At 42.5% G+C, this 14100-nt stretch overlaps 1 protein-coding gene across 1 annotated transcript in view; it reads left to right on the plus strand.

The window, feature by feature from the left end:
- Positions 1-1807: 1807 nt before the first annotated feature.
- The window catches only part of Ddx10 (DEAD-box helicase 10), a 118092-nt gene continuing 105799 nt past the window's right edge, over positions 1808-14100 (plus strand). The window contains exons 1-5 of the mRNA XM_042682879.1: positions 1808-2052; positions 7807-7867; positions 10433-10563; positions 11567-11725; positions 12749-12869. Coding sequence (XP_042538813.1) covers positions 1867-2052; positions 7807-7867; positions 10433-10563; positions 11567-11725; positions 12749-12869 — 658 coding nt within the window. The 5' untranslated portion in view covers positions 1808-1866. The remainder of the gene's footprint in view (positions 2053-7806; positions 7868-10432; positions 10564-11566; positions 11726-12748; positions 12870-14100) is intronic.

Consider the following 14100-nt stretch of genomic DNA (forward strand, 5'->3'; position numbering starts at 1 on the left):
TAGTAGTGTGAGGAACTCCTGTGACTATGTAAATATTTATAAATACAAATAAACTAATGGATATTAAATGAGTTAATGTATAAGGGACTAAAAATACTACTTTCTTCTCTTAACTTTGGTATGATCCTTCCTATCATTGACATTTTGCCTGCTCCTCCTTTTACGGAGCGGTTTGAACTCAGGGGGAAGGGGAGTAGGGGAAAAACCAGAGGCCTGAGGAGAGGGAGAGGTTAGAGGGAGGTTAAGGGGAAAACAGTCTGGAGGGAGGAGGAGCCCGGAGGACACATGGACTCCTGAGGAGAGGGTAGTCCGGAGGAGACCAGGACTCCTGAGGAGTCCTGAGGAGACTCCTGAGGAGAGAGGAGAGTAAGGGAAAGATGGAGAGAGGAGAATAAGGGAAAGTGGGGAGTCCTGAGGAAAACAGGATGGAGTTAGCCCGGGGGGAAGGATGGAGTAGGAATGGAGGGCAGGGCAGAGCAGGCCTGTGGAGAATGGAGAGGCCTGCAGAGAAGGAGGAAGGGAAGAAAGGGAAAACCTTCCCCTTTGGAGCTTTGGAGAGGTGAGGTTTGGAGGTTTGCAGACCGACTAATAAAGGTCAGGGGGTCAGGACTGACTACTGGAGGCTTGGAGGTTTGGTGGATGAGGCTGCTTTTGGTTCTGGGTATCTAGCCCCGGACAAGGTAGTCTCAAGACCCCTTTCTGGTGTAAATAGTGTAAATAAACTTCTTTTGTCTACCTTTCACTGTGTGTGCCTCGATGGATTGTCTTGCTCTCTGTAGGTCATAAGTGAACCATGCCTCAAGCCGACTTTTAAATGCCAGTCGCAGTGCTTAAACTCAGGGCATAGGCACTGTCCCTGAGTGGCTTTAGGTCAAGGCTGGCTCTCTTACCACTTGACCCAGGCCTCCCACTTCCAGCATTTTTGGTGGTTCACTGGAGATAAAAGTCTCAAGACATTTTTGCCCAGGCTGGCTTGGAACGGTGATTCTCAGATCTCAGCCTCCTTGCGTAGCTAGGATTACAGGCTCGGCACCTGGCATTTTCTTCTTCTTTTAAATGATAGCACTTTGAACTATAATTAGATTGTCTCAGTTTCCAAGTTGCTGCAGCTGGAGTCGAGAGGGGCTGAGGGAAGGGAAACATCTGGTGGGACACAAGTCCCAGGATAGGCCCACCCCTACAATCCTGAGATCTGAGGACCGCAGTTCAAAGCCAGCCTCGGGCAGGAAAGCCCGTGAGACAATTATCTCCAATGAACCACGGGAAAACATTAAGTGGCGCTGTGGCTCGAAGCGGTGGGGCGCTCGCCTTGGGCCAACTAGAGCTCGGGACAGCGCTCAGGCTCCGGGTTCAAGCACCGCGTCCGACCCCAGCCCCCCAGCCCCCTAAAACTCAAAAGCGAACAACCTTTGTACACTGCAGTGGATAAGACACGATTTGATTTCGGGCGAGTCTTTCCGTTCCCGGGGGTGAAAAATGCAAATCGAAGATCACAAGTCAACGCACAGGGCTCGAGAGGGTAAACGCCCCGCCATACGGAACTCACGGAGTTCACAGCCGGGAAGCGTACCGCGTGTGACGTCGGCAGAGGACCGGCCAGCAGCGCGCGTGCGCTCTGTTAAAGAGCCGGCAGCATGCTCCGCGGGCCCTTCCTGAACTCTCAGCTCCGCCCAGCAGAAGCCAAATCACCAATCACCATTCGCCTTTTCTTTACGTCATCTCTGCGTGCCCCAGCTTTAAAAGCTCCGAGGGGGCGGGCTCCTAGGCTTGCGCGTGCGCCTCTCGGCGCTTTCCTTTCCACGCCGCTTTGGCTTCCTCGCCTCAGCACCTCAGGGAGGCGTTAGGGTTTCTCGGGCCGCCCTCACGATGGGCAAAACTCCGAAGGACTTGGGCTCGGGAGCCCGACCCGACCCGGTGAGGAGCTTCAATCGCTGGAAGAAAAAACACAGCCATAGGCAGAACCAAAAGAAGCAGTTGAGGAAGCAGCTGAAGAAGCCCGAGTGGCAGGTGGAGCGCGAGGGCATCAGCCGTCTGGTGCAGAGCTACGAGAAGGTGAGGCGGGGTGGCCGGGGGTCCCGGAGGGAGGCCGGGCTGTCACTGGGGCCCACCGCGGGGGGGGGTGCTGGGCTGGGAGATGGGGTGTCCCGGAGTTGTTTGGAGGCCTCACAGGGGGCCTGCATGGTGTCAGACTCACAACCCCAGACTCTTCGGCTCAGCACACTGTTCTGAGGTTTAAAAAAAAAAAAGGAAGAAGAGGAAAGGAAAAAAGAAAAAAGGAGAAAACAAATGCGGTGGTACTTAAGGGTAGGGAGACTAATGCTGTGAGAGACGCCAATAGTAAGGCTCAGTAACGTAAATGACATACCGGCGTGATAGAGGAGTAAGCATCCCAGTGCGGAACTTTAGGGGAAAATAATGGAAATAATATCTATCCTTTAAAGTACTATCCATTTGATTTTACAGGATTGTTTTTCTTCTTTTTCTTTCCCTCCCTCCCTCCCTTCCTTCCTTCCTTTTACCCCAGTCCTGGGGCTTGAACTCAGGGCCTGGGCACTGTCCCTGAGCTTCTTTTTGCTCAAGGCTAACACTGTACCACTTGAGCCATAGTACCACTTCTGGCTTTTTCTGTTTATGTGGTACTGAGGAATCGGATCCGGGGCTTCACGCATGCTAGGCAAGCACTCTGCCACTGAGCCACTTTCCCGGCCTCTTTTTTTTTAACCTTATCTGAGAAGTGGATCCTAATGTCCCCATTTTATAGACGGGAAAATTAAGTTTGGAGAGGACAAGAAACTTATCCCAGGCTCTCATATCTAGTAGGTGGTGTAGGGTCAGAACCTATGCCTGTGTCTTTCTAATGAAAGCTGCTTTTTAATCCATTAAGCCAGACTGCATGCCTTCCTCAGTCATCTGTCTTCTCCTGCGTCCATCTCATTCTTCCTTTGCTTTTGTTCCTATCTAAAAATCAGTGTAGAAAAGCCAGACTGACTGCTGGTCTGTTCCTTTTGGTTGTCATCCTTCCCTATCAGTGCAGCTGCTGTTTCCAGATGAATATCTTTTCTAGTCACCATTTTGACTTGCAGATTTCTTTTCCTACCTGAGCTCCTTAGAAATGTCATTACCTTTTCTTCTTCCCCATAAATCCCATATCCAATGATCTTCTTTTTGTGTATGCTACCTTTCCAGTTTGGAACATACCAGGAATTAAAGTCATTCCTTGTTACCCTTGGTATAGCTTTCTTTTAAATGGCATTGACTCCACAGTAAGGTTAGTTAGAGCTTAGAGTTTAAGGATTTGTTTGTCTTTTGGAACTCTAAAGAGTTCAGATTATGATTTGTTCCTGGCTCTTGTTCTGTTAGTTTTTGCTTCTTTTTTCTTTCTTTCTTTTTTTTGCCAGTCCTGCCACTTCAGGCTTTTTCTGTTTATGTGGTACTGAGGAATTGAACCCAGGGCTTCATGCATGCTAGGCAAGCACTCTACCACTAAGCCACATTCCCAGCCCAGTTTTTGCTTCTTTTTAAAAGGCATAGTACTAGTACTTACCTCATAAGTGTTACAGAGAAGTAGTCAGTGCACACTGCTAGTCATGTGAAAATACTTTGTATATATACTTCACATATTATTATTTCCACTGTTGTATACACAGCACTTGAAACCACCATAAAACAAATTAATTGTGGATTTTGTTTTGGATTGTGACTAGATTTGCTAAGGGAATATAGAGGCAGCCCTTCCTTGCTTTCCTTTGTTGGATCAGTGACTCCTTATCTTTCACTTAGCTTTTCTGAGTTTATGTTTTTATTTCTGAATGTGCTGGATATCTTTACCTAATTGAATCATGAGATATCTTGAGATATAATGGAATCATGAGCTATAGTGTAAGTCATTATCTTTTCCATTGTGCCTTAGAAATTCTTCCTAAATTCATAATTCTCCTCATTCAATTTTTACTGCCGCGGTAACAAATTTCCACAGACTTTGTGACCTGAAACAACAGAAATTTATGCTTCCATAGTTCTAGAGGTTAGAAGTCTGAAATCCATTTCACTGAGTCAAAATCAGGGTGTTAGTAGGTTGATGCACCCTATTGAAAGGCTCTTGGAATGGGATTCTCTGTTCCTTAGCTCCTCTTGGCTTATGGCTACCTTACTCTAATTTCTACTTCCACATTCATGTTGTCTCCATCTGTTTGGTTAAATCTACCTCATTTTGTTTCTTTTGTTTAAGGATACTTACATTGCATTTAAGGCCAACCCAGGTTAATGTTGCTTCTTAGAATCTTTCAAAACATCTGCAAAGTCTTTTTTTTCCCCTTCTTCCATGAAAGATAACATTCACAGGTTCTAGTGGTTAAGACCTGAATTTATTTGCATCCTGGTGCTTCCATCTAAGCAGACTACCAAGCTGGAGACAGGAGTGATCCATAGTACTTTTCTTCTTACCTGCTCTTATATCCTGTTTGTTAACATTTCTGATCTCTTTTGCTGCTAAGTTTCTCACACGTATCTCCACCCTTACTGTAACACAAGAGCTGCCATAGAAATACTTAAAGACATAGATATTGTGCTCTAGTAAAACTTTAATGAGTGAAACAGGTGGCTGATGGGCATTGGCTCTTGTGCCTTATACTCTTGAAAGTATTTTCTAGACCGCTGCTAAAATGTTTCTTTCCAAGAGAAAAATTCCAGTCATTCTGCTCTTAAGTAAAACGCTTCCTTGGCTCACAGTTACTTTGAGGAAAATCGTCAAATATCTTTGTGTCAACATATCTAGTGTAGTGAACGAGTGTGTTATTTATAGTCAGAGCTGAAGTTTTGCTGGGCTTGGATTCATAATGTATTTGAGCCTCAGTTTTTACATTCATGACTGACTTCTTTAATTTTGTGAACACTCCTTTAGATCATGAACCTCTAAAGGTTAGTGACCAGTGATTAGTAAATTTTTTTTTTTTTTTGTCGGTTGTAGGGCTTGAACTCTGGGCTTGGGCACTGTCCCTCAGCTCTTCAGCTCAAGGTGAGCCCTCTACCACTTGAGTGAGCCACAGCTCCACTTCCAGTTTTCGAGTGGTTTTATTGGAGATAGGTGTCCCACGGACTTTCCTGCCTGGGCTGGCTTTGAGCCGCGATTCTCAGATCTCAGCCTCCTGAGTAGCTACGATTACAGGCGTGAGCCACTGGCACCCGGCAACAGTAGTAAATTTAATGTTTTTTTTTTTCTTTTAGCACCCAGTAGAGGAATTCCTTGTCATGTGGTAGTATTGTCACTGTCCTCCCACCCCCTTGCCTTACCTGTAAGGGATACATCGAAACGGGTGTTATATGCGGAATGGAAAGGGGTAGTTTAGTGATAGCCACCTGCCCTCCCTCTGGACCCTCTAGCTTTTCCACCTGTATAGGAGTCTTTAATAAGGTCTGTCTCAAACCTATCTATTGTCTAAAGTCAGGTTTTTTTTTTTGTCAGTCTGGGCCTGGGCGCTGTCCCTGAGCTCTTCAGCTCAAGGCTAGTGCTCTACCACTTGAGGCACAGCACCACTTCCAGTTTTCTAGTGGTTAATTGGAGATAAGAGTCTCATAGACTTTCCTGCCCAGGCTGGCTTTGAATCTCAGTCCTCAGATCTCGGCCTCTTGAGTGGCTAGGATTACAGGTGTGAGCCACTGGCGCCCTGCTTAGAGTCAGGGTTTTACACAGGGTTTATAGACTGTGAGGATAGAAGTAGTGGTAGTGCGAGTGGTTGTTTCTTTGTTCCTATGGAAGGGATAAAGGGAGAGGCAAAGGGTGGTGGTTTAGTAACTTGGTCATCTTCTGCTGTAGCTTTAAATATTCCTTAAAACATAATAGAATTTTCTGGAGTAGGGGTTGGCAGACTTTGTGTGAAGGGCCAGCATATTAAGGCTTTGAGGGCCATTCATGTCTGCATGACTGGCTGAGCTATTGCTTCATTAACATACTATAACACCAGGCAACAAACTGAAATTGGCCATTGTAGACCATTGTTTGCAGATCCCTGTTGTAATGTATCAGTAAAATGAAAACTTCTTTTCTTTCTTTGATGACTTCTATCTAAAATGGCACCTAGCTTGGTGTGGCAGTGGCTGACCGTGGCATGCTGGAACATCTTGGCTTTCCCTGTGGTGGGAAACTTTTTTCTGCCAAGGGATATTATTGGCTATTTATAATGTCATTTGTGAACCAGATTTTCAATACAGGTAGATGGCCACAGGCAGCCAATGAGGATCATATGAGAAAGATACATGTCTGTCCTGCTACGTATTTCCTGGATCTTACATAGCCTGTAGGCCAGATGTTCCCTGTTTGTGAAGGGGATGTGCTGTCCTTTGAGTGACCAGCCCCCTTGGTTCTGTCATGATTGGTTAATTGCAGAGGGGACAGCCAGTCTTCCTCTTGAGGGCAGGGCATCCAGTCCTTGTGAGGAGGACTGAGTAGCCGATGGCACCATAGTAGAAAGAAGGAACATGCATCATTTCAATGTTTTGTTGGGAAGATTTTCTGCTAATTGAGATTCCTTGCTGGGGACAGTAGGTTATCTGGATAAAGGATTCTTTAATGCTGTTGCCTTTCCAGTATTACCTGCAAAAACTTGTAGGGATTAACACACTGTTTTAATATTTGCATATTTCTTAATTTGAGAGCAGAGAGTAATCCTGTCTAGGCAATGTTAAGAATTGTGGGAAAATGATGTGTGGACCGTAAATCCCTTTATTGCTTTGAGTGTCATTTAAATAAATGAACCTTACAAACACAGCTTTACCCTTTTGTGAATCATGAATAATTTGGCCACATATTCCCAGATCTGAGCAGTAATTTCTGCATTCATTATCTGTAATGAAATAATTGTAAATGTCTAAAATGAAATTCAGGAAATTAGTTTTATTCCAGTGAGGAACAGCAGTAATGAACATTAGACTAATACATAGTTAAAGGACAAAATGTTACTTACTGTGGCATGGAAGCCTAACCCAGATATTTTGATTCTATTGAAATAATGTCTCTCATTCACTGTGTTCTCAAATGAATAGTAATTAGATTGGGTTTCATGGGTTACTTTTGTGTGGATAAAGCTTTGAGACATTTTTTTGACATTTTGACATTTGTTCTCAACCTATATTTCTATAGCCACCTCAATCTTTAATGTGTATAAATAGAACTATTCTCATCTTGGTTTATGGTTTGTAGTGATTTTGCCTCTTACTTGTTAAACTGTCCTTAAGGATGACTGAAGTAAATTTTCCTCTTACAGTTGATGTGGTAATAACTTAATGCATTAATATTTTGGAGATGAAAGATATTTAAGGTAGTGTGTCCTGTTTGTCTTGAATTTTTTTTTTTTTTTTTTTTTTTGGGGTCCGGTCGTGGGGCCTGAACTCTCGGCCTGAGTGCTGTCCCTCAGCTCTTCAGCTCAAGGCTAGAGCTCTACCACTTGAGCCACAGCGCCACTTCTGGCTTTTTTCTTTTTTCTTATGTGGTGCTGAGGAATCGAACCCAGGGCCTTGAGCATGCAAGGCAAGCGCTCTGCCACTGAGCCACCTTCCCAGCCCCTGTTTTGAATTTTTTGACCAGTTAGGATAAAATTTGTATAAAATATAAATTGATTCGTGTTAGCTTTCACCAAAATACATTTTATTTCAGAAGGAATGATGGTTTTCATTTACAAGTGATGGTTGAATCCAGTCTTATAGGTACTAAAGTGAACGAGGCAGCACAATGTAGAGAAAAAAGTAGTTTATTATCCAGTAGATTATTTTGTCTTATCTGACATTCCTTTCTTTTAAAAATATTTTTTCCAGATAAATGTGAATGAAATTACAAGATTTTCAGATTTCCCCTTGTCTAAAAAGACATTGAAAGGTAAGTAGATGGTCATCTTAAGATATGTTATTGGATTTATTGAGACTTAGTTTTTTTTTTTTTTTAAAGAAGATGGCTTGGACAAAGGTTAACTTGAAAAATTATGCTTTGATAAATAATTTTAATGTTTTGGAAATCTGTAAAATAGTATTTAAAACTATTACCCTCTTTCTGGATCTGTCAAAGAATAGTTAGAAAGGTACCAGTAACTGGGTGCTGGTGTCTCATAATCCTAACTACTCAGGAAGCTGAGCTCCGAGGATCAAGGTTGGAATTTAAGAATGGAAGCTCAAGTTCAGCCTGGGCAGACAAATAGAAGAGACTCTTATTTCCAAGTAATCAACAAAAAACTGGAAGTTGCCACTTGCTGGTGGTTCACAGCTGTCTTCATAGCTACTGAGGATAGGAAAGCCTGTGAGACTCTTATCTCCAGTTAATCGCAGAAAAAGCTGGAAGTGGTGCTGTTGCTCAAGTGGTAGAGTGCTATCCTTGAGCAAAAGGAACTCAGAGACAGTGGCCAGGCCCAGAGTTCAAGCCTCAGGACTGGTAAAAAAACTCCCCAAGTAAAATCCTGCAAGTGGAGGAGCTTAAGTGGTAGAGTTAGGTCTTCAGTTCACACATACATACCCATGCCAAGAGCCTCTGAAGAATTAAGATGAAGTTAACTGTGCTTGTTAAAATAATCACAAGAACATGCTGGGCACTGGTGGCTTACACCTGTAATCCTTGCTACTCAGGAGGCTGAGATCTCAGGATCTCAGTTTGAGGCCAGCCCTGTCAGGAAAGTCTGTGACACTCTTATCTCCAATTAACCATCAAAAAGTTGGAAGTAGAGGTATGGCTGAAGTGGTAGAGTGCTAGCCTTGAACATAAAAGCTCAGGGACAGTGCCTAAGCCCTATGTTAAAGCCCTAGGACTGGCACCAAAAAAAAAGGAAAGCAAAAATGTGTCACTTTTTGTATTACTTTGCTTGAACTACCAAAAGCAAACACCGGACAGGATGGCTTAACCAGTAGGAATTTTGCTGCAGCGTGGAAGCTAGGTAGTTTTAAGATCAAGGTGCTGGCAAGCTGGTTTGCTCTTAGGAAGTGGGAGATCCCTTCCAAGTCTCTTCCTTCCTTGCAGGTGGCCTCCCTCTTGCTACTGTTTTTCTTTCTTTCTTTTTTTATTTTCTTTTTTGCATTTTTAAGTTGTGGTTAAGTTGTTATACAAAGGGGTTACAATTCCATGAGGCAGTGATCAGTACAATGCTTCTTGTCAGTGTCAACACATCCTTTGCTCTCTCCCCATTTTCACTCTTAATCCCTACCTTCAAGTTACCTTGTTCATTGTTTTACATAATGTACACTGAATATAATGACTGCATTCGCTCACCCTTCCTCCTGCTGTTTTTTTGACAAATAAAAATTGTGCATACTTACTATGTACAACATGTTTTGAAATATGTATGTATTTGGGAATGGCTATCATCAAGCTAATTAATATACATATTGCCTCATAAACTTATTTTTTCTTCATGATAAGGACACTTACAATCTTGGCACTGGTATCTCATGCTCCTCATTTTAGCTACTTATGAGGCCAAGATCAGAGGATTGAGGTTTGAAGCCAGCCCATGAAACTTTCAATTAACCAGCAGAAAATGGGGCTGGAGGTGTGGTTCAAGTGGTAGAGCACTAAGCGTGAGCAGACAATCTAAATGAGGCTCCTAAGTTCAGGCTCTATATCAGTATCAAAAAATTTATCTATTGTCACCAATTTTTCAATCATACAATGTATTGCAGCTAGCTGTAGTCATTGTGGTATATAATAGGTATCTGGAACTTGCTCCATCTGTTTAATTGGAACTTTGTGTCCTTGGAGCACAATCTTGACAAACCTATTCTCTGTGCTTTTGTGATTCCACTTAAAAACAAAGTCGTATTTGCCTTTCTGTGTCTGGCTATTTCACTTAATATAAAATTCCCTCCAGGGGGCTGAGAATGTGGCTTAGTGGTAGAGTGCTTCCCCAGCATGCATGAAGCCCTGGGTTTGATTCCTTAGTATCACATAAACAGAAAAAGCTGGAAGTAGTGCTGTGGCTCAAGTGTAGAGTGCTAGCCTTGAGCAAAAGAAACCCAGGGACAGTGCCCAAGCCCTGAGTTCATGCCCCAGTACTGGCAAAAAAACATAAAAAAAATTCCTCCAGACTCATCCATATTGTCACTAGTCATTCACATTGTCACCAGTGCTGGGTCTTGGCAGTCTAAGCCCTGGGCCAAAGCCTCTGCCTTGAACACTTAGAACAACAAGCTTCCACATTTGAAAACTTGAGAATTATAAGTTTTTAGTTCTCAGGGCTTAGAGCTATAAAATTCTGACTTTAAAAGCTAAGCCTGGGAACCTATGGAAATGAAGGTCATCACTATAATGTAGCCATTCCTTGTTTATCTGTAATTTCTATTCAGATAGAGCAAAAGAATCCTCAGTCAGCCATTAGTGACAGGGGAACGGATATACAGGTCAGCCTGTAGTACCAACATACAGAAATTTTCTGAAGCATCTTTCTTCCCTCCGCATTGCCAGGTTTACAGGAAGCCCAGTACCGCTTGGTAACAGAGATACAGAAGCAGACGATTGGGTTGGCTTTGCAAGGCAAAGATGTGCTTGGAGCTGCCAAAACTGGATCTGGCAAGACTTTGGCTTTCCTTGTTCCAGTAAGTATATAGTTGAATAGAGTCAGGTCTTCTATTGTACAGTTTCATAACACTCTGTGCCTTGCAAGAAACGAATAATTATGTAAACATTTGTTTTAATGTTGGGTTTCCCTGGTTAGAATGTAAGGTTTTGCCAGACAGAAGCTACTTCTGTCTTGTCCCTCTCCTCCTCATTCTCTGGATCCTAGCACAGTGCCTTGCACATGGCAGGCACTCAGCAAGTTCTCGTGAATCAGCCATTGTGCCTTGACTGATTACTACCTTCCTGACAGACGCGGAGTGTGGCTGTTCAGAACTATTCTTTGCAATAGGACTTGGGGGCAAAGTTGTCTACCCCTCAGCCTTGCAAGGCTACCATTGGCATTTTATACTTTTCAGCCATTTTAGATACAGCTGAAATATGTGTACTAAAAGAAAATTTAGGCATTTGTTGAAGATTTTCTGGAACCTTGGTAGCTATGCTTTATATCAGTTGAATAGTAGACCTACTTATATATCTACTTGCATTTCAATCACACAGTTGGGCTTCTGATTTGATTTCTACAAAGTCATCAGCACAATCACAATTTTTGTTTGAAGGACTAAAAACCAATTTTCTCTTAAATGCTAGTTTTGTATTTTTAAGCAGTATCTGCAATTAGAGAATTCAGTCACTATCAATATAGTGGCTATATGGATGATGCTAAACATATTGTAATCTTGTTTCTGTTATGAAAAATAGTTTTATTCTGTGGGTTACACCCATCTTTCTCTGATAGCTGTTCTCCTGGGCAGGGGACTGGCATCAGATGAAATACCCTGGAACTTCTTTTCCCTTCTCCCTGAGTTGGGAATGAATACTGTTGGTAGGTGGAAGAAAAAGTATCTTTCACATTGGGTAGAACTTGAGTTTTATGCCTTCTGCTTGATAGTGTCTTTGATTTGGAGGGGCAAGGTAGAAACTCAGGTCAAAAAGCTGACTTTGCTGAGGAATTGTCTTCATGGTGTTGGTTTTGTCTTTAAGGTGTTGGAAGCCCTATACCGTCTACAGTGGACATCAACAGATGGGCTGGGTGTTCTGATAATATCACCTACCAGAGAGCTGGCCTATCAGACTTTTGAGGTTCTCCGAAAAGTAGGGAAGAATCATGACTTTTCAGCTGCTCTCATCATTGGTGGGAAGGTTTGTCCTTTTGTCCTGTCCGACCTCCTTTCCTCAGCAGTCTATATTGAAGCACTGTGGTAGTTGCCAGGGAGGAGTTGAAGGCTTCATCTGTGTGCACTGGCCTCCTGGACGGGGCCTCTTGGGTTGGTGACACCTTGGTGCAGTGACTGTCATCTAAGTGTGCTTGTCATTTTTAGAAGATTCCAGAAAATCCATTTGAGTCAGGGTATCTTAATTGATGAGGCCATGGGACAGGTCAACCAGAATAAAACCACTTGTTCATAAGCTTTGGGAGAGGTAACATTCCAGTATATGGACCAAGTCTCTTTCAAAGTCTTAGAGACTGACTAATTCAGATTTGCTATGTCAGCAGCAGAAGAAATGAAGGTGAATCATTTTGAGGAAAAACCTGTTGCTCAAATTTTGTTCTCCCTTATAGTAAACCTATAGTGCTTGAATTTTCTAGGATCATCTTTAGACTGTAGGACTACATACCTGAATTCTTGAATATCTATGTAATCATACAAAAAAGGAGAAATTCTTGAATATCTATGCTGTCATACAAAAAAGAAGAAAATACCATCACAAACTATCATGTGCTTTTTTTCTTGTCACCCAAATTTAACATTTAATAACAGTCTGTGTTTCTTCTCTTAAGGAGAGAAACCTTTGATATGTAGTACTTAGTTCCAGTCCACAAAGTGTGAGGACTGGTGTGGGAGAGTCAGTTCAGTGCCCCTGAGTCTTGGCTTCAAGAATGAAAGTAGTTCAGTTTTTAAGACAGTTCTAGCGAACTTAATAGGAAATCAAGCATTGAAAACTTATTTAATAGTTTCTTTTGCCTTGAAGCTTTGGGGTATGATTAAGTCCCTAGAAGATGTTAGGTCTTTGCTGACTTTATTTAGTCCAAAGATATGGGCAAGCTAAAGAAATAGAAGGGAGAATATGTTCATTTCTAAGAGTGTCTAAACAGCTAGGATAACATGGGGTATAGCTTCTTTTGAGACATGTATATGTAATCCAAAGAAACCCTGTTTTCAGGATCTGAAACATGAAGCTGAAAGGATCAACAACATAAATATACTTGTTTGCACACCAGGTCGGCTTCTTCAACACATGGATGAAACAATATGTTTTCATGCTACCAATCTTCAAATGCTAGGTGAGTTTAATGATTTCTTTTTTTTTTTTTTTGCCAGTCATGGGGCCTGAACTCTGGGCCTGGGTGCTATCCCTCAGTTCTTCAGCTCAAGGCTAGCGCTCTACCACTGGAGCCAAGCACCACTTCCAGCTTTTTCTGCTTATGTGGTGCTGAGGAATTGAACCCAGGGCCTCATGCATGCAAGGCAAGCACTCTACCACTGAGCCACCTTCCCAGCCCTAATGATTTCTTTTTCTTAAGAGAGAGCCTTAGTTTTACTTAAGAGAGAGCCTTGGCTGGGCACTAATGGCTCATGCCTGTAATCCTTGCTACTCAGGAAGGTGAGATCGAGGATCAAGGTTTGAAACCACCTTCGGTTTGAAACCACAGCCTCTGAAGAATTAAGATGAAGCTAACTGTGCCTGTAATCCTTGCTCCTCAGGAGGATGAGATCTTAGGATCGTGGTTTGAGGCCAGCCTTGTCAGGAATATCCATGAAACTTTTCTCCAAGTAACCACCAGAAAACTCGAATAGCCTCGAGCACAAAAGCTCAGGGACAGTGCCCAGGCCCTGAGTTCAAGCCCCAGGACTGATGGGGGATGAGGGGGAGGAGGGAGGCAGAGAGAGAGAGAGAAAGAGCGCCTTTATAAGGCTTAATAGTGGAAATGATGTAATGTTGTATTGGTTAAGTACTAAGAAGAAAATGATCTGAGAAATATTTTTTCTGACATTTGGGCTCTAAACCTAGACAATACATGGTAGGCTATTTTAAAAAGAAACTTAAAACAAGTGGAATGAAGAATATATATACTTTTACATGTGAAATTAAGCATTTTGGTATTAGGCATTGACAAGATTTGTTTTTTTTTTCTTTTAAGTAACACCCATTTCTAGTAACTTGAAAGATCAAATTGTCCTTTTTTTTTGTTAAAATAAAACATTATTTTGCATGGTGATAGTATCTACTATGTATTTTAATAAACTATTTTATTTATTTTTTAATGTACTGTTACTGGTTCTTGAACTCAGGGCCTGGGTGCTATCCTTAAGTTTTTGTGCTCAAGGCTAGTACTCTACCACTCAAGCCACAACTTCACTTCTGTTTTTTTTGTCTCCCCCCCCCCCCCCCCCCAGTTTAATTGGAGATAAGAATCTCATAGACTTTCCTGCCTAGGCTGGCTTTGAGCCATGATTCTCAGATCTCTGTCTCCTGAGTAGCTAGGATTATAGGCATGAGCTATCAGTGCCCGG

Source organism: Dipodomys spectabilis, unplaced genomic scaffold, assembly GCF_019054845.1.
Source record: "Dipodomys spectabilis isolate Male_0828 unplaced genomic scaffold, ASM1905484v1 ptg000076l, whole genome shotgun sequence".
NCBI classification, from domain to species: Eukaryota; Metazoa; Chordata; class Mammalia; order Rodentia; family Heteromyidae; genus Dipodomys; species Dipodomys spectabilis.